This window comes from Meriones unguiculatus, chromosome 15, assembly GCF_030254825.1.
Source record: "Meriones unguiculatus strain TT.TT164.6M chromosome 15, Bangor_MerUng_6.1, whole genome shotgun sequence".
In the NCBI taxonomy this organism is placed as follows: domain Eukaryota; kingdom Metazoa; phylum Chordata; class Mammalia; order Rodentia; family Muridae; genus Meriones; species Meriones unguiculatus.
Window position 1 is genome coordinate 72,005 of NC_083362.1, and position 25,353 is coordinate 97,357.

Here is a 25,353-nt window from a genome sequence, read left to right on the forward strand (position 1 = left end):
CTCTGAGTGAGTGCTTGGGTTAAAAATATATACCATCCCACCATGCCCAAACCCTTTTCTCTTTCATTCATTCATTCATTCGTTCTTCCTTTTTTTGAGATAAGCTCTTCATTGTAGCCCAAACTGGCCTCAAATTCTGACTATGTAGGTCCCAGGGATTGAACTTAATTTTTAAAATTACATTATTATTTAGTTATGGGAGCAGGACACAGCTCTGCTCTACCATAGCACATGTATGGAGGACAGAGAGAGCAGGCCACGGTGGATGGGCTGGCCTGCATGACAGCCCTGTATCTCAAGGCTTTGTAGACACAACATACTGTCCTACATGCCCAGGGAAGGGTCACAATCAGCCCTGGGTTGGGTTGTTTTTATGATGTCAATTTTTGGGGGGTTGTGTCCTGTACAGGTTGCATACATATGTGGGTACCCTGCCTTTGCTGTACGCCTGCATCTGGAGGCCAGAGGTCTCCCATTCTTTATTGCATTCATTTATTTATCCTGGTGTATTTGTGTTATGTGGTATGCAGGAGAAGGTCAGAGACCCATTGGAGGGAGTCAGGTTTCTCCTTTCCTCATGTTGGCTCTGGGACTTGAACTCTGGTCATTAGCCTTGGCAGCAAAGACCTTTACCCACTGATTCATGTCACTAGCCCCTCAGCTACTGTTGTTCAGGTGCCATGCATTTTGTTTGTAAGATAGGGTCTGTCATTTGCCTGGAACGATCCATGTATTCTGGGCTGGCTGGTACTGAGCGCAGGAACCCACCTGTCTGGGATGCCCCCATATCCAACTCAGTGGGCTATGGCAGTATAACTCAGGTCTGACTGAGCCCAACTCCCCAGCCTCTGTCTTAATTTCATATTTTTAGCTTAGAAATTATATTTTACATGTGCTTTGCATGCATGTGCTTGTGCACCATGTGTGTGCAGTACTCATGAAGCCCAGAAGAGGGCACTGGAGTCCCTGGGCCTGGAGTGACATATGGTTGTGAGCTTTCTTGTAGGTGCTTTGACTCAAGCCCTGGCCTCTCTGGGAGGGCAGCCAGTGCTCCTAACTACAGAGCCATCTCTCCAGCCCCAGCCAGTCTGCTCTTTCTGATCCCTCTCAGAAATATCTGAGAGTTGGGAACTATCTAGGAAGTCTGTGCCAGGGTCTGAGGCACCATGGCCAAACAGTAATAGACTGCTTATCTTGTATGTAGTGAGGCCCTGAGGAGGGAGCCTTGAATGAGTTATCACACTATCAACACCATGGCTGTTCACATTAGGCATTAGGCTGTATGCTAAATCATGGGTGACTCTGAGGCATCAGGATCTTATGTGCTTCAGAAAGCCTGGCCTCCATCAGCCACCACAGAGAGGGAGTGACTGTGACCGCACACTTGTACTTACTGGTACCTTAAACCTTCATCCACGTGTCTCTTCAGCAGGATTTCTCAAGCTCAGGACCCGGTCTGGGTCCTGTGGACTAGGCCACCAATTCTGATGCTCTGTAGGCAGTCTCTTATGGCTTCCCATTCAGAATAAGAAGGACTGCCTACCAGGGGTAGGGGCACACACATAAGATCCCAACACTTGGGAGGCAGAAGCAGGAGGATGGTAACTTCCAGGCCAGCCTGAGAGACAGTGAGATCCTGTCACTTTCATTTTAAGTGTTGACCTGCTCAAGCCTGGCACAACTTGGCTGGCTATATACTGAGTCCAGGTCCTTTCCAGCAGCCTTGCAGCCTGTGGAACTTTGCTCCATATGCTTTGCACACCTGACTCCCAGAAGCCTCTGGGCTGAAATCCTAGATCATTACTGTCTTAGGATTTCTATTGCTGTAATGAAACACCATGATCAAAAAGCAAGTTGGGGAGTAAAGGGTTTATTCAGCTTACACTTGCACATCATTGTTCATCGCCCAAGGAAGTCAGGACAGGACCTCAAGCAGGACAGGAACCTGTAGGCAGAAGCCATGGAGTGGTGCTGCTTACTGCCTTGTTTCCCCTGGCTCGCTCAGCCTGCTTCTTATAGAACCCAGGACCTGGTGCCAGCCCAGGGTGACCCCACCCACAATGGGCTGGGCCTCCCCCATTGATCACTAATTCTTATGGTTAAAGGACAGAAATTGTCCCTAGGAGGTGCTGGGAAGGTTGCTCTGTCAGTAAAGTGACAATGAGGGCATGAACTGCATCTCCACATAAAAAAAATTCAAAAAACAAACCCATACACAGGCACGGTGGCACACACCTTTAATCCCATCGCTCAGGGAGGCAGAGGCAGGCAGATTGATGTGAGTTCAAGGCCAGCTTGGTCTACAAAGCAAGTCCAGGACAGCCAAGGCTACACAGAAAAATGCTGTCTTGGAAAAAACAAAAAATAACAAAACAAAAACTAGTTGGTGGCACATACTTTTCCTAGTACTGGGAGGAACAGGAAGATCCCTGGGCTTCCCTGACCCCCAAATTAACATAACTGTCCAGTTCCCAGGCAAGTGAGACACTGTGTCTCAACTAAAGATGTCTGAAGAGTGGCACCTAAAGTTAACCTCTGGCCTCCACATCAGGTACACATGCACACACAGAGACATGAATGTATTCACCCAGGAAGAAAATCTTTCCTAGGAGGGGCTTATCTGTCTGGGCATCTTTTTCAAATCGAGTGTCTAGAGTGTCTTGTTGGTTGGTGGTCACAGTGGGTGACCTCAGACCATAGCTACAGGGACAGATACCGACACCTCAGGAGCTCCTTCCAGAAGACTATGGGATCCACCTGACCCTGTCCAGGGAAAGGGTTCTGCCCTTTCCCTTCCCCCCTTCAGAAAGGAAACCAGGAAAAGGCATCCGAGGCCAATCCTAAGATTCTCTCAGGGGTCTGGTTGGCAGGGACCTCACTCAAAGTATGCCTGGGTCCCAGCAGCCTGCCTGCCCATCCTAGAAGGTCCCATGTCCACTGTGCCCATGTGAGGCAGTGACTGGCAATACAAGGCAATGCATAGGCTTCAGATAAAGGGCTCTCCTATTGGGGCTGAGGGTCAGCAGGATGGCGGGCAAGGGGTTGTATCCCCTGAAGCATGGTACATCCTTCTCAAGAGCACAGACTTGAAAAGCTTTACCAGTTTATTCAGCTCAATCCAGGGCAACTGCTAAAAACTCCACACACAGTGAAGGAGTTATCTACACAGTGTCCTGCAGAAATGGTGGCATAGTCAGTCTTGAGCCTTTCGGGCCCCTGTAGTTTATTCTCAATAGACCTTCCTGGAAGACACTTCTGCCTTTGCAGCTTCTTAAATAGAAACACTTGGACTTGGAGACCTTGTAATCAAGGGTATGGGGAGCCCGCATGTCATGTTGGGAAGGGCCTTGGTGTGTCTGAGGACACTGGTCCCTTGAGCACCAGGAAGGGCTGAATCTTGGAGAGAGGAAATTAGGACAAGCCTGTGCCAGCCCCATAGGGGCCCACAGTGGTTCTAGCCACGTGGCTGCGGTTAGAACAAGATTCAAAATTAGGTTATGCCTACAGAAACTGAACTTCTGGCCTTCAGCCTGCTGGCTTCTGCCACTGTTCACAGTGAGAGCTTATCTTCCAGGTCCTGACAGAGTTCTGGGATGGCCCTGCGACTCCTGCCCATGGGTGACCTCATGGGCAGTCGGCTCCAATCACACACAGATGGCTGTCCCATGCCTCAGCACTGGGCTTACACACCGCACTAAGTGCTGGGCATGCCATGAGCTGAGGCATCAAATGGCCTCAGATAATGGGTAGAAGGATTGGTCCAACGTCCAACAGGAACCCCCTTTTATTTTATATGTGTATATATATACGTGTGTGAATGCCTGCAGAGGCCAGGAGAGGGCGTTGGATCCTCTGGAACTTGAGTTATGGGCAGTTGTGAGCTGCCCTATGTGGTGCTGGAAATGAACTCTGGCCCTCAGCGAGAGCAGTAGGCACTACCAACTGCTAGGCCATTTGCAGAGACCCTGAACCCCACCTCCTTCGTTTTTTTCTGATAACAGTCTGTCTGTCCCAGGCCTTGAACTCATTATGACCTTGCACTCCTGATCCACCTGCCTCTACCTCCCAAATGCTGGGATTACAGGTGCATCCAGCCATATTTGGGTTCTATGGTCCTAGTTATCAAATGCTAGGCAAACACATGACCAACTGAGCTATATCCTTGGTCCAACATGGTGTTTCAAAAGTTGCTCTGGAGTGGGCAGCTACTCATTCCAAAAGGCCACACCTGTCTTTTCCCTGCTGGGACAGTGCCATCTTACAGTGATTCTAACATTAAATTATTTTTCTTATTGTGTTTATTTGTGCATGGGTCAGAGGATGGGGACTGAACTCAGGTTTTCAGGATTGGTGGCAAGTGCCCTTACCCACTGAGCCATCTTGTCCACCCATGATTCTAGCATTGTGTTTTTGTTTTTATTTTTTTTTTCAAGACAGGGTTTCTCTGTGTAGCCTTGGCTGTCCTGGACTCACTTTATAGACCAGGCTGGCCTTGAACACACAGAGATCCACCTGCCTCTGCCTCTGCCTCCCCAGGTGCTGGGCTGACCTTCTCAAAAGACCCTAGGAAAGCATACAGGTCTGAGACTCAAGGGGTCTCAAGACAGATGTCTGCAGGGGTGTGAGGAGGTGCTTAAGAGACACACCCTTTGAAAGACAGAGGGCGTTTTCCTGGGTTCACGGGACACTGTGACCTGGCTCCCCACAGATGTCACAGTTTACAAGGAAGACTGTCCACAAGGCTCCCCAGGGCCCTCTGAGTGTTGAAGGTTGTACTCGGTTGTGTCCCATTTCCAGAGACTTCACAGGGGCAGAGGGCCGTTGGTGGCAGCAGCGGTGGGGTGGAACTCCAGGATCCCATGGCACCAAATCCAGACTCCAAAAAAAAAAAATTTGTAAGAAACAGAAGTGGTGCTCATGGGAACCCAGCAATCATTTGGGTAATATTGCAGAAATAGGTAAGCACTGTGTCCCAGCAGCTCCCACGCAAGTTAGCGCTGTACCTCAGGGTATGGGTGACAACACCAGCTGGGTGGCCAGATGCCCACAGTGGCCATGCCAAACTCATGCAAAGCTGTGTAAACACGGGGCAGGGACCTGCGTTGAAAGTCCTGGCCTTGGCAGTTGATCAGGCTCATCACAGGGAATAGCTTCCTGTATTAGGCTGGGGTAGGCCCCTGCCCCCCCCACAGGCCAGGCTAACCGCGCTGCTGAAACAGGAAGTCCCTCTAGTTTATCCTCTCAACATCTGAGGACCACAGGCAGTGAGGGAATGGGGGGTAGTGGCTGAGCTGGCTGGTCTCTGAGATGGTGTCCCTGCCTGTGCTGACACAGTCCACAAGAGTGGGGGTGGGGGCGAGGGGGCTGGCTCAGGCTCTTCTTGTGGCTAAGAGGTCGACATCTCTGCATGTGGAATCTGCTGCCAGTGGTATGTGGGTGTCACCATCTCTAACCTCAGTCTGCCTATGGTGCTGGGCTCTAAGACATTTCTCCTTAGTCCTGCCAGGCTTCCCACACTTGCTCATCTCTCTAAGACCAGGAAACTCTGGTTCTAAAAACAGTATCTGTTACCCTTGTTGAGCTGCTTGTGCCCTGGGATCCTGAACACCCAGTGATGGTCCCCAAGAGTGAAGCACCAAGCTGAGCTGTACACTGGTCACCACATCCCTGTTATCACAAGCCATGCTACCCTGGGTCCACCTATGCACTTTCCAACAGCCTATTGTGTGGGTGGGTGGGTGGATGCCCGTGCTAGCGTGCACACATGTGCTTGTGTTTGATGGTGTCTCACGTAGCCTCAAACTCACCATGTAGCAAAGGACAGACAACTTTGGACTCTTGGTCCTCCTTCCTCCACCTCCCTAGTCCTGGGATGAAACTGGGATGACCACCCCTGGCTTAGGTAGTGCTAGGCCTTTCAACACCCTGGGCAAGCACTCCACCAACTGAGCTCCAACACCCCAACAGGCCTTGCCAATCTGAGATCTACCGTGAACTCTGGTATGCTGGGACCCAGGAAGTCCCTAGTTGTAGTCCCTAGGGCCGTACAACTGTGACCATGTTTCTTCCTCTGGCCTCTGATGGAACAGTTGGCATTCTCATTCCTTAGACCCTTATTCATGCGAGGACAGGAGTGTGGAGTTATCAGGGCAGCATCTGAGCGTCTGCTTAGCAATCCCCGATGTGGCTCTTGTGATGCCATGGCGTTCTCATGCAGCCAGAGTTTGTCTGGCAGCCCCTTGGCTACTCCAACCAGCTGTGTGGTGGCTGGCACCGCCCAAGGGGCCCCACTCCCCTGCAGGCTGTGCTGTTCACACTACCTGCAGGCTTCTCTCGTGTCCGTCCAGCTGCACCTTAAGCTTGTGCAGCTCCTCGATCTCGCGGTTGTGGCGTTCTGTCTTATGCCGCACCAGGGAACGGTAGAAGTGGATGGTGAAGACCACGAAGATGAGACCCACAGGTACCATGATGATGGTGGACACCAGTGCGGCCTGCCAGCCCGTGTGGCTGTGTGAGCCCGGCTCGCCCCTGGCATCCACTGGGAGGAACTTGATCCAGCAGAGCAGTACCACCTCAGCCAGGAAGAGCAGGATGCCCAGGACAGTAGAGAAGCCCCAGGCAAGCTCGATGTAGGGATGCATGCGTTCGTGCGGTGACTCGCTGATGGAGTTGAGGTTGTGGATGTTGCTCACAGCCTCCACGTTGGGCAGGATACATGTGCTGATGAGCAGGGCAAAGAGGTGCACGGCCACCAGCACCGTGGTGCAGGCGCTGAAGGCGATGAGCAGGGGCTGTGGGTACTGGTACTGTGTCTCCAGCTGCACCTCCACCATGGCCACCTGTGGGCACAGCAGGGGTGTTGGGTCAGGTGGGCAGGGATGCATCCCACCATGGCCATCAGTTGGGTATAGTAGGGGGGATTGGGCATGCTGGGCAAGGGCTGCATTGCTGAAACACACCCCCAGCCCCTCACTAGGGGATTCTATTGGGGTTGGAGTTTTTGTTGTTCTGGTTTGGGGATATGTGTGTGTGTGTGTGTGTAATTTTTTTTTTTAATCAGAGGACTCTAAGATTGGAAACAAAGATGGTTAAAAGCTGGAATGTGGTTCAGTGGTAGAGCCCCTGCCTATAATCACCCAGAGAGGGGCTGGTGTGTGGCTCAGAGATATATGGGTCTTGTCTAGCATATGTATGGATCTCTAACACTTCAAAAATAAATAAGTAAATAAATAATAAAAGGGAGGACACAAAGCCCAGAGCATGTAGTTTGTGCCTGCTTCCAGAGGAAGGCAAGCCAGGAGCCATGCTTCTCCGTATTTGTATGGAGACCTCTAAGGTGGCCATAGATCACCAGTGCTTGCAAGCGTGTGCACATGCATGTGTGTGACCGCTACACCATGCATGTGGGGGTCAGAGGAAAACTTTCAGGAGTCAATTCTCTCCCTTCTACAATGTGTGTTCCAAGGATTGAACCTAGGCCATCAGGCTTGGCAGCAAATGTCTTTACCTGCTGGCCCTGACTCTGCCTTTGCCTCTTCACTGAATATTCAGGTTGTTTCCTATCTCCCCCTGGACATTTCTTGGTGAGCTATAATAACCCACTAGAGGAAACTTCCAGAGGAGATGCGAAAGACACCAGGATGCTTCCTAAATGTATCTCCAAGTTGCCTCCAGAAGCACTTGCCAGTACTAGAGGAGTTTCAGAGTAGAAATGAATTATTACTATGAAGCATGGCTGCCATAGCCAAGCTGAGGTCACGCAGTATCTGGGCCACCTGGATGACCTAGGCCTCCCTTCCAGGCCAGCCTGTTGATGTACTCCAGGCTGCCATGAAGTCTAGACCTCTCCCTCCCCATCTCCAGAATACACACTCCCTGTTTGATCATTCACAGAACCTGTCTGGAAACCTTGCAAGTGGCTTAAGCTTTCGTTTGGGTGAGTATTTCTTTGGGTGAGATACTATAAAGTCTTCCAAAGTTTGGTGAGCCAAATGGTCTCAAGGCCTGGATCCAAAAACAACAGCTGCTGATGGGAGTGAATTCCAAGCCCTGCGCCTCACAAACAAAGGGAACCATCTGGCTGGGGGTATGGCTCAGGGGTACAGCACTTGCCTGGCAGTGCTGGGCTCTATCATGAGCACCACACACACAGACACATAGATGCAGACATACATAGACACACACACACACACACAGACACACAGGGGTGATGAGAGAAAAGAAGCTGAGAGTTGTGATGTGTTCCTTTAATCCAAACACTAGGGAGGCAAAGGTAGGAGGATCTCTGAGCTGGAGGCCAACCCAATCTACATAGTGAGTTCAAAGACAACCTGTCTACATAGTAAGGTCCTGCCTGAAAATTAAAAAAAAAAAAAAAGGATGTGTGTGTGGGGAGGGGAGAAAATAAGCATATTAGTCCTGTAAAATGTCTTGACTTTCCAAAACTAAAACAAAAACAATGTCAGAAAAATGCAGTTTTGTACAAGTCTGTGGTAAAGAGAACAAGTTCCAACAGTAACAGCAGCATCTAATGTCTCATACACACTCCTTCAAATTGAGCTTGAAGTCCAGTGAGGTGGGCATGCGTTTAATCCCAGCACTCAGGAGTCAGAGGCAGGTGGGTCTGTGAGGTCAGTTTGGTCTACGTAACATTCCAAGACAGTCACTGATGTCTGGCTAGCCCTGCAAGCCCCTCTGCTAAGGATCTATCTCCACCTCTGAAGCTCAACCACCACGATCACCTGCATTTACATGGGTTTCTGGGATCTGGACCCTGGTCCTGAAACTTACATTATAAACACTGTAACTGCTGAGCCATATTTCCAGCTCTTTGCTTTTCTTTAAATTAATCAATTTATTGTGTATGTGTGCATGTGTGTATTGCCCATGTGTGTGGTGTGTGTCTTAGCATGGGTGCACATATGCTGTGAAGGTCAGAGGAGCAACCTTCCATACTCGATCTCCCCTTCCACGATAGGCCCTAGGGAAGTGAGCCCAGGTCCTCATGTTTGCATGGTAAGCACCTTGCTGAGCTGTGTTTGTCTTCCTCTAAGTGGCCTGGAGAAGAAGTGCTCCCTGGAGCACTTCATGACTTTAGGAAACACATTTGCTGGGGCTTTACCTGCCCAGCCTCCCCTCCCCCACACTCACCATGGCAAAGCCAGAGAGGAGGGCAGAGGTCCGGCTGGAGGCTTTCAGCTTAGCCCTGCTCAGGTACAACTTCCTCCAGGATAGTGCCTGCACTGAATGGTGGTTGGAGGTGACCAGTTCCAAGTAGCTGCGTCGGACCCAGTCTCGGTAATCCATACCCTTGTGGCCGGGCTCAGGGCAGGCAGGGGTGGTGGGGTCCATGGGCACATTGAGCTCTGCACTCATGGTGGGACCTAGGCTGGGGGAGGGAGAGACATGACTTGTTAGAGCATCTTAGACGGTTCTTGTGCAAAAACCAGTCTATAGTTTTGGTTTTTTTAAGGCATATTACTATTTCTTTGTGTGTGTGTGTGTGTGTGTGTGTGTGTGTGTGTGCGCACATGCGCATCCACATACGTGTAGGTACATGTGGAGGCCAGAAGACGGCATCAAGTGTCTTTTTCTATCATTCTGCCTATTCCTTGGGTCTCTTTCTGAATTAAAGGCTCACCTTCTCTCCACTAAGTTGGGATCCAGCAAGCACCAGTGTTCCTTCTGGCTCTGCCCTGCTCAAAGCTGGAGTTACTGATGTACGTAGGATGCTTGGCTTTGCTAGGTGGATACTGGGATCTGAACTCTATTCCTTGTGATTGTACAGCAAACATTCTTAATGCCTGGGACATCTTACCAGCTCCCCATGCTTTGTTTTTAATTTTGTCTACCTTCTCAAAAAGGTATTTACTAGCCAGGCTGTGGTGGTGCACACCTTTAATTCTAGCACTTGGGAGGCAGAGGCAGGAGGATCTCTGAATTCGAGGCCAGCCTGGTCTACAGAGTGAGTTCAAGGACAGCCAGAGCTACACAGAAATACCTTGTCTCAAAACCAAAGATTTATGTATGTATGTGGGGAGCCGCTGGTCTGTCAGGCGGCTTTTTTATTGAGCCTCTGTGGAAAGAGCTGTTTTCACCCTGGCCTTCACTGGAGTCAGTGACAAGCTGGATGTTTTGCCAAGTCTCCCTCCTTTTGTTTGAGACAGCAGGTGGGATGCTTGTCAAATTCACACCTTTTGTTTGTCTGAGGATCACACAGACAGGTGGTCAAAGTAAACAAGTCTGACTTCTCTGTGAACCCTTCATTGTGCTAAGGTGCTTCTGCTCTGATTTACAAAAGGATTACTGGAATAAACTGGGTGACTAGTTTCTCCTGGAAGCCATGTGTATGGTGTTGGTTTATTAATTTTCTTTCAGTCCTCACTCCTGACTCAAGAACTGTTCAACTCTGCCAGTGGGCTCTAACATATGTGAGTGTTTTCTCTGCAAGTATGTATGAGCACATGTGTGCCTGGCACTAGAAGAGGGTTCAGAGGCCCTGGAACTGGAGTCACAAATGGCTACGAGACACCGTGTGGGAATGAAGGGTCCTTCACAGGAGCAGGAAGAGCTTGAAGGCCCTGAGCCATCTCTCCAGACCCTGTTAAAATGTTTTGTTATGTTTTAATCTGTGCATGCTGAGAGCATGAACATGTGTGCACCCTCCCCTGCAGCATCTGGAAGTCAAACAACAACTTGCAGGAGTTGGTTCTCCCCTTCCGCCATGTGGCTCCCTAGGATCAAACTATCACTTGCTGAGCCATCTTGCTAGTTCCCTAGGATCAAACTATCACTTGCTGAGCCATCTTGCTAGTCCCCAAGGAGCCAAGATCTAAACCATCCAGCTATGGCTTTGAGACGGGGTTTGTGGATACTAGGTGGGCCAGGAGCTAGCTGAGGTGAGGATGATGATGGCAACGTGATCCTCCTGCTTCCACCACCTCAGTGCCTCAGATCAAAGGCCTGGGCACCATCATTCTGGTTTAGTGTCAAGAGGTGGTATGACAGATAACTACCAACTGAATCACATTACCAGCATCCTTGTCTTGTTGTTGTTGTTGTTTGTTTGTTTGTTTAAAAAAAACACCTTAGGGCTGGAGAGATGGCTCAAAGGTTAAGAGCACTGGCTGTTCTTCCAAAGGTCCTGAGTTCAATTCCCAGCAACCACATGGTGGCTCAGGACGCTCTATAGTGAGATCTGGTACCCTCTTCTGGTGAGCAGGCAATGATAAATCTTAAAACAAAACCTTAGAAGTGTGTGTGTGTGTGTGTGTGTGTGTGTGTGTGTGTGTGCCTGTGTACTAGCGTATGTATACAAGTGAATGAGTGTGGTACATGTGCACAAAAAAGCCAGAGGTTGACACTGGGTGTCTTCTTCAATCATGCTCCACCGTATTTTTGGGAAAGGGTCTCTCATTGAATCTACAGTGCTCTGATTTGGCTAAATTGGCTGTCCAGTTCCAGGGATTCCCCCTGCCTCCACCTACCCAGTCTTCCTTGCACAGCTTTTCATGGATCCTGGAAACTGGATTCAGGCCTCCATGCTTACGTGGCAAGCACTTTATAGCTCCCCAGCCCTGTGTTCTGTTTTGAGATAATGACTTGCTATGTAGGCTAGTCTGGCCTCAAGCTCATGATCCTGCCTCAGCATACTGACTGCTCAAATTACATGCTTGACCTCCAAATCCAAATCCAAATGCAGAGGCAGGGAGCCCAAAGGTGGCTTGGGTATGGAGCCTGGTCTTGATGGCAGTCTGCAAGACAGAACACAGGGCCCTTTGCAGAAGAGGCAGGTCAGATGTGTAATGCCATGTGCTGCCATAGCTGAGCTTTTGCTCTGTGAAGCTGATCCACTTTTCCCCTGATAATCAGGATGGAGCCTATTTTGAGTGACTGAAACTTAAAGTTTGTCAGAAGGTACACACTGACTCCTCTGACAATGAACAGGGAATTGCCATATTCAGAAAGATCGGGGGGAGGGGTTGGGGGGGCCCTGCAGCACAGTGCTTAGCCAGAGTCTACATCACTCTTGGTAAATTCTAGGTAAGTGAGCTGCACTTAAGTTTTGCCTCAGCCCCTCACTGGGGGCAAGCATGAGGTACACTTTCTGCTCAAATACCCCCCCCATGAATGTTATCTAGCATGTGTGTCTGTGTCCCATGTGCATACATGGTGCCCATGGGAGGCCAGAGGAGAACAGATGGCTATGAGCCATCATGTGAGTGCTCAGGACAAACCAGATCCTCTGGAAGAGCAGCCAGTGCTCTTTACTGAACCATCTCCATTCCTCCTTCTGTTCTCTATTTCCTTTTTTTTTTTTTTTTTTTTTTCTCTGAGTCAGGGCTTTTCTGTGTAGCCTGGACTACTTGTCTGGGTGTCCTGGACTAGGACTTGTAGACCAGGCTGACCTTGAACTCACAGAGATCCACCTGTCTCTGCCTCCTTGAATGCTGGGATTACAGGTACCACCACACCCAACTCCTTTTTTTTTTTTTTTTTTCCTTTGTATTTTGAGACAGAGTTTTGATAAGTTACTCAGGTTGATTGTCCTGCCTCAGTTTCTGGAATATGTGGGATTGCAGGCTTGCCCATCAGGCCTGGCTACTTGCTGGACTCTTGAACACAAGGTCCTGAAGACAAAAAGATCCTTGCAATGTGAGGGTAAGACATTTCTTAGCAGCTACTAGCTTCTGAAATCTAATCTTAGTCATGATAAGTTACCTGTAAAACCTCTACTCATTTTCTAAGTTGAACACATTTGAGCTGCAATGGAAACCATGAGCAAAATGAAAATTGGGAGTAAGTTGAGGCAGGATAAAAAGTTATGCTGTGAAGTATGGTTGTATGTGTTTAAGAAGAGGATATCAGGAGTGTTTTCTTCTAGTTCTCCACCTTAATTTTTGAGACAGGCTCTCAAGCGTCCACAATGCTGGGACTACAGTTTCTAAATAGATTCTGGGGATTTGAACTCAGGTTCCTCTTACTTTCAAAACAAGTGCTTTTATCGACAAAACCATCTCTCTAGCTCCTGAACTGGTCTGTATTAGGGAAACCCTGTATCAAAGTGACAAAGTGAGGGCCAGAGTGATGGCTCTGCAGAGTTTGATCTCTGGAATCCACACTGTAGGAGGAGAAAACTGGATACCACAAGTTGTCCTCTGACTTCACAATGCACTATGGAATGTGCACTTTCAGATACATACAAAATAAAGAAATGTAACAGAGTCATGTTTTAAGAGAAGGAGCTGGAGCCGGGCATAGTAACACACGCCTGTAATCCCTTGGGGAGTCACTTGGGGAGGCAGAGGCAGGCAGATCTCCAGTGAGTTTGAGCCCAGCCTGGTCTACAGAGTGATTCCAGGACAGCCAAGGCCATACAGAGAATCCCTGTCTCCAAAAACCAAAACCAAAAAAAAAAAAAAAAAAAAAGGAGGAGGAGCTGGGCCACAGTTACATCTCAAGATCCTGTCTCAAAAAACAAAAAAACACAAAAAAAAAGTGAAGGGAAAGGATTGAGAAGAGAGAGAGAGGAGGGAGAAGAAAAAATGGAGGTGGAGGAGATGTGGAGACCATCAGCGGACATGAGCGTGCTTTATTCTCTATGTTCCCGGCTGCCCTGGAACTCACTATGTAGACCACTCTAACTTCCAACCCACAGAGATCTGTCTATCAGAGCTATTAGCTGGAATTAAACTCATGCACCACTACAGCGAATGTATATGCTTTAAAGAGACACATAGTTCAAAGAGCTCTGGGCTCACTCCTAGTAGACTTTGGGTCTGCAAGGGCATGGAGTGAACCTCAGGTGTGATCTATTAAGTTGTATGAGCCGGACTGGAGAGATGGCTCAGTGGTTAAGAGAACATACTGCTCTTTCTGAGGACCTGAGTTTGAGTCCCACCAGCATACCCATCAGGCGGCTTACAACTGCCTGTAAACCCAGCTCCAGGGGAACCAGAACTCTGTGGGTACTTGCATTCATGTGCATATAGCCACACATAATTAAAATAATAAAAATAAATCTTAAAGAGAAAGATGTGTGACTCTAACCTCAAATCCCCACTAATTCTAAGTGAGGACTGCCATGGTTTTTCCAACAGGGCAGCATGTGGCAGCACTCTGCAGGTGGGATACAGACGATTAATCTCTTCAGGACAAGCCTACATAGCAAAGGCACCCTGTGGGTAGCTTGACATCAGACAATAACTCCTGTGTTCAGAGCCATCCAGCGCACGGAAAGCTTACCTAAGACTGTTAGAAAGTGCGTAGCCAGGCAGGTTGTGGTACAGGCCTGTGGAGGCTGAGTCAGGAGGAGTAAGAGCTTCAGGCCAGTGTGGGCTGCAGAGTGAGATTTGTGGGTAAGCTCGGGGGCGGGGGGAGAAGGAAGAGAAAGTACACACACTAGTGAGATTAACTCAGTGGGTAAAGGTGCTTGCCATCTACCCAGGACCAGTGTTCCATCCCTGGGACCCACTTAGGGGAAGGAGAGAACCGACTCCTGAAAGTTGTCCTCTGACCCTGACGGGGATGTCGTAGCATAAACCAAAATAAACAATGCAATTTAAAAGAGAGGAAAAACAGAGGAAAAGAAATGAGAGAGAGAGAGAGAGAGAGAGAGAGAGCGAACAAAATAGATTCAGAGAGGGAGACTAAGAGAGGAAACATTAGGATGGTCCCCTAAGAGGGTGGGGTGTTTGTGAGGGTCAGCAATGAAGGAAGGACCCCTCAACACACCCATGTTAATACCTAAGGGGTATTGACGAGAAAGAAAGCTAGCATTGGGAAGCATCCCTTTGTCTTGTCCTCCTTGTTCTCAGGCGAGCTGCAGAACCTCAGCTATTATTGGTCAACCAGAAGGGCCCCTAGGAAACAGTTCTGTGTTCTTGTCCCTCTAAGGAACAGCAATTGACAACAATACCTTTACTTGTTGGATTTTTAATTTTTGGGTTTTCAAGACAGGGTTAGTCCTTGGTATCCTGGAACTTACTCTCTGGACCAGACTGTCCATGAACTCAGAGATCTGCCTGCCTCTGCCTCCCGAGTCCTGGGATTAAAAGTGTGCACCCACACTTGTTGTTGTTTTGCATATGTGTAAGAGAGAGGGTTCACTAACTCTGGCTGGCCTGAACCTTACTATGTAGACCACAAAGATCTGGCCATCTCTCTCCCTGAGTGTGGGATGACAGGCCTGTGTTACCATACCTGGCTTCTGAGGCTGTTTATAGGGGTGTCAACTTGAGGACTAGGGTCACATGACACTCATACATGCAGCCAGCAGCACTGTGGACAGTCACAACTTCAAGTTGTCCCCTCCCTTGGAGGAGATTCAGACAAAAACCTCACAACACTCCCTGAGTTAGTTTCAAATGGCAGAACAATGTCACAGTTTGGAAATGAACTTCTTTTCTTTCTACTCATATAGCACAGAACTAAGTCTGAAGTCTGGAGGAGGTAAGAGAGAGAGAGGGAAAAGGTGAGGGAGAGGGAGATAAAACTATGAAAAACAATTCTTGGTCTCCCATACCTAGAGATGCTCACAAGATTACATAGATGCTTAAAGCATCAAAGGTGAAGAAAGGGCTGGGGGCATAGCTCAGTGATAGAGCACCTGCCTAGAATCCCCCAGTGAGGGGCTGGGGTGTGGCTCAGTGGTCACCTGCCTAGAATCTCCCAGTGAGGGGCTGGGGTGTGGCTCAGTGGTAGAGCCCCTGCCTAGAGTCCCCCAGTGAGGGGCTGGGGTGTGGCTCAGTGATAGAGCCCCTGCCTAGAATCCCCCAGTGAGGGGCTGGGGTGTGGCTCAGTGGTGTAGCCCCTGCCTAGAACCCCCCAGTGAGGGGCTGGGGTGTGGCTCAGTGATAGAGCCCCTGCCTAGAATTCCCCAGTGAGGGGCTGGGGTGTGGCTCAGAAGTAAAAGGCTTAATTAGCCTTAGGCTGGATCCCCAACATGGCATAAAACTGGGGGTAATGGTGCACAACTGAAATCCCAGCACTGGGAAAATGGAGGCAAGAAGATTAAGATTTTAAGGCCATCCTCTGCTATAAATTCAAGATCAGCCTGGGTTTTAAAAACCAAAAACCAAAATCTTAAGCAAACAAAACATTATGGGGATCCAAGGGAGCCTTGCATGAGTATGTAAGTAGTTGATGAAGTTCCCAAGTGAAGTTAAGGGCTAAGACCTCAGACCGTGGGAATTGGCAAAGTGTTTCCCCAGGTGAGGCTCCAAGTCATGGCAAAGCCTTTCTCTGGTCCAAGTAGAGTAATTTATACAGTGTGTAAAAACTGGCATCTTCAGCTTCCTCATCCAGATGACTGCAACCTGGGAGATGGTGCAGTCATCCAGGTGACTGCAATCCCTGACACCCTTGCCAGGGCACAGTGTCAGAGGACTCAGAGGTTAGTGTTGCCAGGCACTTCCCAGGTCCTGCAGCTTTGGGATTTTTCTAGGGTGAGGGACAACAGACACATGTGTCTGCCCCCTACAGTGACATCCTACAAAGACACCCCTCTCCTTGTGCTGCACATAATAAACTCACCAAGGTTCCCATTATTGTGCGGTTGGTACTGCTCCATCAGAACACGGCCCAACTAATCCTAGCTTTTCTGTACCCACGTCTGTGTGTCTGTCCCTTTTATGTGTCTGTCCCTTGTTGCTCCAGTCAGGTTTCCAGGACCAACCCATGTAGAAGGAGGTGAAAACCCAAACCAAACAAAAGCCCACAAGAGAAAGAATCTCGCCTTCAAAGAACTCACTGCCCAACAGGGAAGCAGGACAAGCAGCTTCTTCAGTTAGCTACTTGCTTCAGTGGCAGGAAACAGAAGGGTGGCTGCCTGTCACACCCAGGCCCACATTAGTGCATACAGACATGGGTAGAAAAGACAGCTGGCATAAATAGATACTTTGGGTACTGGTGAGATGGCACGGGGGTAAAATCATATCCTATTCTTGCAGAGGACCAGAGTTAGGTTTCCAGCATCCAAGTGAGACAGCTTACACTTCCTATAAGTCTAGCTCCAGGATGTCTGGCGCCCTCTTGTGACCTCCACAGGCACCTGCACTCACATGCACATGACCCCCCCACACAGCAGACACACACATATATAAGTAAACACACACACACACACACATATATATATATATATGTAAAGATAAAATTAAAATATCAAACAAAACCAAAACAGAACCTCCACTCAAGACAAGATGCGGCCCACATGGAGGGTTCTGAGAGGTAGGAGGATAAAGCCATGTTTAGGAAGCCATCCTCTAGCAGGTGGGACAGGAAAGCTGGTTGGTTAAAGGACAAGGAGATGGAAGATTCTTGTGAGTTGGGGCAGCAGCATGGGGCTAGCTGCAGACAGAAGTAGGGAGATGCTGGACAGTCGCCAACAGTGCCGGGAGATGTGATGGGAATAGCCAGACACTGCCAAGTCTCTCAGGGCTAGACTACCTTTCACCCAGTGAAATGGCTTCTGGAGGGGCTGGAGAGATGGCCCAGTAGTTAAGAGAACTGGCTGCTCTTCAAGAGGACCCAGGTTCCATTCCCAGAACCCACATGGTGGCTCACGATCATGACTCCAATCCCAGGGGATTAAAGGAAGAAAAGGATTCATGAGGTTAAGAAGCTGCCTTTTCAGGGGATCACAAATGAGGAAGGCCCCTGGGTCCCAGTGTGAGAGTGCAGCTGAGCTAGGATATAAAATTAGCCCAGGAAGTGGTGAGGAGTAGGCTGGGAGCTGTCTGCCTCCAGCTCAGTCTTAAGATAGGCCTGTAAGAGCTGGATGCAGGTGGTGCATGCCTGTGATCCCAGCACTCTGGGAGGCAGAGGCAGGCAGATCTCTGTGAGTTCGAGGCCAGCCTGGTCTACAAAGTAAGTCCAGGACAGCCAAGGCTACACAGAGAAACCCTGTCTTAACCCCTCTCCCACAAAAGAAGAAAGATGGGCCTAAAGGAGACATGCCACCCTTCCATTGTGATTAGCCCAGGAGGCTCAGAGCCACCTTCAGAGCCACCTTCTTTTCTTTTTGCTTTCGGAGACAGGGTTTCTCTGTGTAGCTCTGGCTGTCCTGGATTCACTCTGTAGATCATGCTGGCGTCAAAGGCAGAGATCTGCCTCCCTTTGCTTGCGGTCAAGGGTTATGCACCACCTCTACTCAGCGGCGGCAGCTGATGCTTCTCCTTCTCCTGCCTCTGCCTCCAAGGACTGTGATTTCATGGATCACATGGTTTCCATGGTACTGAGAATTGAACCCAGAGCTTCCTGCACATTAGGCAAAAATATTCTACTAATTGAGTTACATCTACAGCTTCCTACTGACCCCCTTCCTATTTTTGGTTTTGTTTTGAGATAAGGTCTTGCTGTGTAGCCCAGGCTGGTTTGGAACTTGGGATTGTCTTGCCTCAGTATTAGGATTATGGGCATGTACCACCAGCTCCATCTCTTACACTTGGGGGTCCCTATCTTGGACCAACACTTGCCCCATGGGGAGGAACACAGTCTGGCCTACATGTTCCCAGACCAGGCTGGAGGGGGAGCAATGAGACAAGATGGGACCCACATGACTGTCAGGCAGCACCAGCTCTAATATTGCTAGCAGACAAAAAAAATTTTTTTTTTAATAAGGAGCAGTAGAAAGAAAAATGAGGTCTTGTAGAAAAACAAAAAGAATACAAAACAAACAAAAAATGGTGAGACTGTTAGACAGTCTCCCGCCAGGACTCCAGACAGTCCCAGGCAGCAGGTTATGGAGTCTGCCTGCTTTAACTTCCTCTAAACATCTGGGGCACGGGAACTGTCTCTTGTCACCCAGGCGCCTGAGAGGTGGCAGCGGCCTGCCAGAATCAGCCACCTGCATTCCTGTCCCTTACTCTAGCGAAGTCAACTGCAGAACCTGGCAGCCCAAAGCTTCTGACACTGCACCCTACCAAGGATGTCAAGAGTTTGGGGTCATTGGGCCGCCTCTCTGCCTCTTGGTCATCCTGTCCCTTCCTCTCCCTCCATCCCATACCTGTCCAGGAAGAAGCTCAATCTCCTCCTGTCCAGTGTCCCCGACCCAATTTCCCTACACCCCTTAAGTAGGGGTGGGAATCCTCTCCTGCCCCCTTCCAGAGCCTCCCGAGACCGACCGCCGCGGAGCACTCACCCTGGCTGGCCAGCCCTCAGCGCGTTTGGCTCCAGGTCTCGGCTCCAGGCTCGTGGCTGGCGTCTGTGTCGCGGCCGGGTGGCCCTGAGGCCCGGCCAGGGCGGAGGACCGGCCCCCTCCCTCTTTCCGCCCGCAGCGGCTGCCTAGGCAACCCTGCGCCGCCGTCACGTGACCCATCCGTGGGGCCCGCCGCAGACCACGTGACCTTAAAGAGCTGGGTGGGGACCTACCCCTCTCACAAGATCTACGGGGTCTTCGTCCCGGCAAAGTGCTTGCAGTCCCCGTAGGGTCCAGATGGGTGGGCCAGAGCGTGGGAGAGCGCCGTTCCTAGCTCGGTGATGCCCAGCATCTGTGTCTTCACAGCGTGGAGAGGTGGGGACAGGGCGTGAGCGTTGCAGGGTGGGAAGAGAGGTGCAAGAAAGGCTCAGCCTGGCTAGCCACATCCTGGTTTGCCCAGGTTGTGCAGTGACACCTTACACAGAGCTACTGTGGTCAAATGGGTGGCTCTTGGTCCGAGCAAATAGTGCCTTACACCAGAGCGCAAGGGACACTCACTAATTGCTGAGCTCTGAGCACTTAATGGAAGTCAGAAGAGGGTAGTTTGGACACTGTGGGGTAGGGGTGGCGCCACGCCCTTCCACTCCCTGCTGCAGCCACCTTCTGCCCTTTCTGGTGAACTCTGGGGTTTTACAACCGAGAAACTCAAACAGTAACGGGCTCTGCAGGAAGTACACACTAAGTAACTCTGAAAAACAAGGGGTTCGCCTCAGCGCCGCAGTGGGTGCCTCACAGCCCCTCAGAGTGCTTCCCGTTTGCCTGGTAGGCGGCCGCTCCGCGCTCTATATAGGATTTTTCCATCTGTCGCAATAGCATTGGACTGTGACACATTTACCCAAAGGAAGGAAAAATTCCACCGGTGCTCAAGTTTCCTGACAACCGGGAGCATAAAGACGTTGCTGACATCAGTTTCGACTCCAGTCCCATTAGGACAGGTGAGGCCAACTCATCCTCTCTGGTGCTGACCCACCTGGCAGTGTGGCCTCACAGGATCTTCACCTGTGTTTGCAGAAGGGCCTGAGCCTGAGGGAGCCACGTTCTCTCAAGGCAGCTGCCGGGAGGCTTGTTACCCTGAAGCTGGAGTAAATGAAAACAGGAAGGAGACACTTGGTAAACTCCAGCCGTTGCATCACGGATGACACGCTTTCAACGAGGGTATTTTTCTTCTTGCGGTTATTAGGAAGGCTTTGGAGTACGACTTCCCAGCTCCAGGCAGTGAGGCTCCTGCACCGCCAGCACAATTATCTGGCATGCCTGGGCAAAAATGAAATGCCAACTGTAATTACCAGTCTTCTTAGGAGCCACTTTGCTAACCAAACACTAGCAACGGCACTTAGTGTTTTTTGGCTCGCTTTGTCCTTAGAATGAAGCAAGCCGTGTGTCATCAAAGGAGGGACCTGCAGTTGGAGGTGCCCCCTTTAGGTCCCAGGGAGCTGACTGGGGTTACACAGAAGGAAACGTGGTTCAGGGCCAATGCAAGGTCACTTTTCAGGGCATTGTATTGCTATCTGGGCTGTCTGCCTGAAGTTGGTTAAAAGTTACTTCCTTTCCTTACATTTTTTTTTAAATTACGTTTTACTTATTTAGTGGGGGTGGCGGTGTGCATCACAACACACGCGTGAAGGCTGGAGGTGGGAGTCGCTCTCTCTCCACCCTCTCCACCGTGCAACTGAACTCGGGTTGTCAGGCGTGGCAGTGAGTGCTTTTAGCTACTGAGTCATCTGCTGGCCCTTGCTCTTTCTGTAGTGCCTCAGCTAGCCAGTCCTTGAACAAAATTCTTGGGCACAAATAATGAAGGTGTAGAGCTTACCTTCCCTTAATCAATGAGCCCTGTTGCTTGCTTTTCTAGGAGCCCCAAGTCTTATCATACAGCATGGTCTCACAGTTTGTGTCGTCTGCATGTCCAGCCCACTGGCTCCGCACTTGTCCCCTTGGCTTGTCACTCATGGCCTACCTGTATCCCCCACAGTCCACTGTAAAAACTTAATATCAAACATACTAACACATTAGTCAGACTTCTGCAGTTTAACAAAATGCCTGAGGCCACGTTATAAAGACAAGAAGTTTATTTTGGCTTACACTTGCACAGGCAGAGGTTCTAGCAGCATGGTGGAAGGCCCCCCTGGACTGCCTTATATGGTGGGGTGTGTACCCATTATACTGTGGTCTCTCTCTCTATAGAGCCACCAGGGTTCAATCACTTCGGCCCACCCTAATGACCTAATCATTTCTGAAAGGCCCCCACCCCTGAACACATAGGTGGATTAACTTCTCACCCTCATAATGCTATTAGTTTAAGATTTAGGTTGGGGGAGGGGTAAACTGTTTGGCTGGTGATGGGAGGAGAATCATATTGCTTACCCTGACCTTTCTTGTTCACTTTACAGTTTGCCAGTCCTCTTCCTGGGTCCTACTGAGACCCATCCTGCTCTTCTCTGTCTCCCTTTCTTAGGGCTTCTTGTTGACCTTTCACCTTCACCTTTCCCCACCTCATTTCTTCCTCCTCCACCCTTGACAGTTCATCCACAGAGTGTTTTAAATGGGAAGGTATCTCAGTGATGACACATGGCCTTTTTTTTTTTTTTTAATTTTGAGACAGGTTCTCTCATGTAGCCCAGGCTAGCCTCAAACTTTCTGTGTAGTTAAAGGATGGCTTTGAATTCCTGACCCTCCCCTCCAGTCCACATTCTGGTTTATGTGGTGCTGGGGAGTGGTCCCAGGGCTTTGTGTAGGTAAGGGTTCTATCAAATGAGTCATACCCTCAGACCCTTGGCTGATTTATTTTTAAGAGAGAGAGATTGAGTGTGTGTGTAAGGATGCCTGCAAAAGCCAGAAGAGGAAGTTGGGTCCCCTGGGACTGGAATTACAGGTGGTTGTAAACTGCCTGATGTGGACGATGAGATTCAAACTCTGTCCTCTGCAAAAGCAGAAATCACTCATAACCACTGGGTCATCTGGCCAGCCATTACAATCTATTTTATAGACTGGACTCTTGTATCCTCCCTGGCCAGCTCAATCCTTCTGTCATGGGACTCTCCCCATGTCCCTGCCCCATCTGGCTCTAGGTCAGGATGCTGACCCCTCTGCAGGCCTCACTGCCAGGGCCTTCCTTCTAACCTCCTTCCTGTCCATACTCCATGGTGAAAGATCCCCTCAAGAGAGCCCAAAGTTTGTAACATATGGTCTCCATCGTACCCCAGTCTCTCATTGGCTCTGGCATCCCAGGTTGAGCACTTGCTTGGCTTTCTGTAAACATTTACTACATTCTATGGAATGAGGAAGCTGAAAAGGGCCTCTCTGGACTCCTTCCAGGTGGATTTCTAAGAGTGTTCTCTTTATGGAAATACATGCTAATATATGGTAATTACAGCTCACTTTAGTGGAGGATGCCTGAGAGTAAACAGAAATTAAGTTCCAAGGGGTGGGGGTTGGGGGAGCGGAAAGCCTGCTTGGTTTTTGGGCCAGGAGGGAAAGCAGTTTCTGCACAGCCTCCTTCTGTGCTGCCTTGGGAAGCAGCCAAGTCCCTGGTCCTGCAGGCTCGGCTCTCCAAGTCCCAGAAGTGCCATTCCTTTTTGTTTTAATTGTTAGGGCTGGAGAGATGGCTTGGTGGTTAAGAACACTTGCTGTTCTTCCAGAAGATCCGAGTTCTGTTCCCAACACCCACATGGTGGCTCACAACCATCTGTAACTCCAGTTCCAGTAGACCAAATACCCTCTTCTGGTTCCATGGACACCAGGGCATGTAGTACACACATATGCATTCGTGGAAAATGTACGTACACATTAAAAAAAAAAAGAAAACTTTAAAAAGTTTTTTAGACTTAGACTCACCAGGAAAATCTCAATGAGGGACTGTCTGTTTTGGGTTGGCCTGTGGGTACATATGTGGGAAACTATCTTATTTAAATGTTTATTTATTTTTTAATGTGTGCTTAGGTTCTGTTCTATTGCTGTGAAGAGACACCATGACCAAGGCAACTTATAAAAGAAAGTATTTATTTGGGAGCTTGCATAAGGTTTTAGAAGGCCAGTCCAAGGCCATCATGAAGAAGCATGGTGGCAGGCAGGCAGGCAGGCACGGTGCTGGAGCAGTACATTTCATCTACAAGATGGAAGCAGAGAAAGCAGAAACTCACCCTCAGTGACACAACTCTTTCACAAGACCACACCTCATTTGTTCCTTGAGACTCAATTTCTCTGTGTAGCCCTGGCTATACTGGAACTCTCTTTGTGTAGACCATGCTGACCTAAAACTCAGATGCACCTGCCTCTGCCTCCTGAGTGCTGGGATCAAAGGTGTGCACCACCACAGCCCAGCTAAGGCTACACCTCTTAATCCTTCCTAACTAGTCCACAACTGAGAACCAAACATTCAAAGGTATGAGCCTATGGGGTCTTTCTTGTTCAAACCACAATGCATTATTAGTGTTTGCCTTAATGTATGTCTGTGCATCATGTGTGTGCTATGTCTCAGACACCAGAAAATGTCAGATTCCCTGGAACTAGAGTCACAGATAGTTGTGAGCCAACATGTAGGTGCTGGAAATTGAGCCCAGGGCTTCTGGAAGAATAGACAATGTTCTTAGTTGTTGAGCCATTTCTCCAGTGGGAAGACCTAGCCCACTGTGGATAGCACCATTCCCTAGGAAAGGGGCCCTGAGCTTAGCACAAGTGAGCAAGCACACACTCACATTCTGCTCTTGACTGTGGATGGGATGTGACTGGCTGTTAGAAGTGCCTGTGTTCAGGACCAGGTGTAGGGATGGTTAAGAAATGGGCCAGAAGTAGCCAGGCATGGTGGCTCACAACTGTAATCCCAGCAGGAGGTAGAGGCAGGCAGATCTCTGTGAGTTTGAGGCCAGCCTGGTCTACAAAGTGAATGCAGGACAGTCAAGGCTACACAAAGAAACCCTGTCTTGGGGAAACAAAACAAAAAAACAGGCCAAAGGTGACCCTGACTTCTATGCTGGTGTGTGCATGGTGGTGCGGCTTACTTCCATGGAAAGTGGGGAAGAAAGTTCCCAAGCTGAGATACCTTCTCTTTACACTAGTCCTAAGGTATCTGCCATCCAGCCCTGGGAAGCCATTACGTGATCATGGAACACAGGTGTATGGGTCCTCTTAGTGCTCAGACAAGACCGGCTCTCCCCGGACCTGCCTGGTGTGGACAGAGGACTGCTGGGTCACCCAGCGCTCAGGGGCTTGAGCAAGGTAGACAAGACAGGAGGCAGGCAGGCGCTGTCAGGAATGCTGATTGAGCATGACTTGTGCACAAGGTCACCAAGGGCCAGCTTGCCAAGGAAGATCCCATCGGACACTGACATGGGATTAGGTGAGGGGGTGTGTCCTTGTTTCTCTGTTGCTGTGATCAAACCCTAACCGAAAGTGAGGAAGGGTCCATTTGGCTTGCACCTCACAGTCTGCCGCCAAGAGAAGGCAGGCAGCCTGAAGCAGACCATGGAAGGGGCTGCTCACAGGCTTCTGCGTACTTTCTTACCCAGCCCAGGCCCACTTGCCCAGGGATGGCATTACCGGCTCGGACTAGGCCCTCCCACATCAAGAAAATGCAACACAGCTATATCCCCAAGCCAACCTGACAGACAATCCTGCTTCTTCCCAGGTATGTCATTGTGTCAAACTGACATGTACTGTTCAGGGTGAAAGCCAGGACCCTGGGAGTTAGGCCTGAAGAGAAAATACAGGGACAGCTGCAGGGTGTCATGGAGACAGGGCCTTGTTATTTCACCTGCTGGCTGAAGCAGAAAACATGTTCATACCCATATGTTCATACCATGCCCAGCTGGAGTGGGCTCATGAAAAGCACGGGAGGCAGAAGACTTCTGTGCTCTCCACACTTGAAGAGGCAGATCACACTGAAGGTCTCAGGGATAGATGCACCAAAACTACCCAGGTAAAGTCAGAGGTAGAGACTGGGCTGGGCTGTGGCCCCTGAGCTGTGGGAACTGCAGCTGCACGGCAAGGGGGAAATGGGAGGTCCTTACATACTCATTGTTAATGATAATGAGCACACATGTGCAGGCAGGGCTGACACGCAGGACTCACTGGAACCTGAGAGAATGCTGCATTCCTAAGGACTGAACCATTTGGGTTGAGTCTTCCAAGTCTCCAACCACATTTCCAAAAGCTGGCTGACAGTA

General features: G+C 49.7%; 1 protein-coding gene across 3 annotated transcripts; it reads right to left on the reverse strand.

The window, feature by feature from the left end:
* Nucleotides 1-1,853: 1,853 nt before the first annotated feature.
* On the reverse strand, nt 1,854-19,555 carry Orai2 (ORAI calcium release-activated calcium modulator 2). 3 transcript variants are annotated; one of them, XM_021651482.2, is made up of 4 exons: nt 19,139-19,272; nt 9,151-9,388; nt 6,321-6,839; nt 1,854-1,945 (listed from the first exon to the last, which is right to left on the reverse strand). In XM_021651482.2, the coding sequence occupies exons 2-4, from the start codon at nt 9,373-9,375 to the stop codon at nt 1,916-1,918; spliced, it is 774 nt and encodes a 257-aa protein (XP_021507157.2). In that variant the 5' UTR covers nt 9,376-9,388; nt 19,139-19,272; the 3' UTR covers nt 1,854-1,915. The 3 variants fall into 3 exon arrangements, with proteins under 3 accessions (XP_021507157.2, XP_060223875.1, XP_060223874.1); XM_060367892.1 differs by lacking the exon at nt 9,151-9,388 and having other exon boundaries at nt 19,139-19,555; XM_060367891.1 differs by lacking the exons at nt 1,854-1,945; nt 19,139-19,272 and having other exon boundaries at nt 4,370-6,839.
* Between the last annotated feature and the right edge of the window lie 5,798 nt (nt 19,556-25,353).

Excerpts from the sequence above, each read along its gene's own strand:
- Orai2 (XM_021651482.2), bottom strand. The coding sequence starts at position 9,375 with ATGAGTGCAGAGCTCAATGTGCCCATGGACCCCACCACCCCTGCCTGC. Across the intron at positions 6,840-9,150 it reads TCCTCTCTGGCTTTGCCATG|GTGGCCATGGTGGAGGTGCA; the intron begins GTGAGTGTGGGG and ends CTGTGCCCACAG. Across the intron at positions 1,946-6,320 it reads GACACGAGAGAAGCCTGCAG|GTTCCTGTCCTGCTTGAGGT; the intron begins GTAGTGTGAACA and ends TTCTGCCTACAG.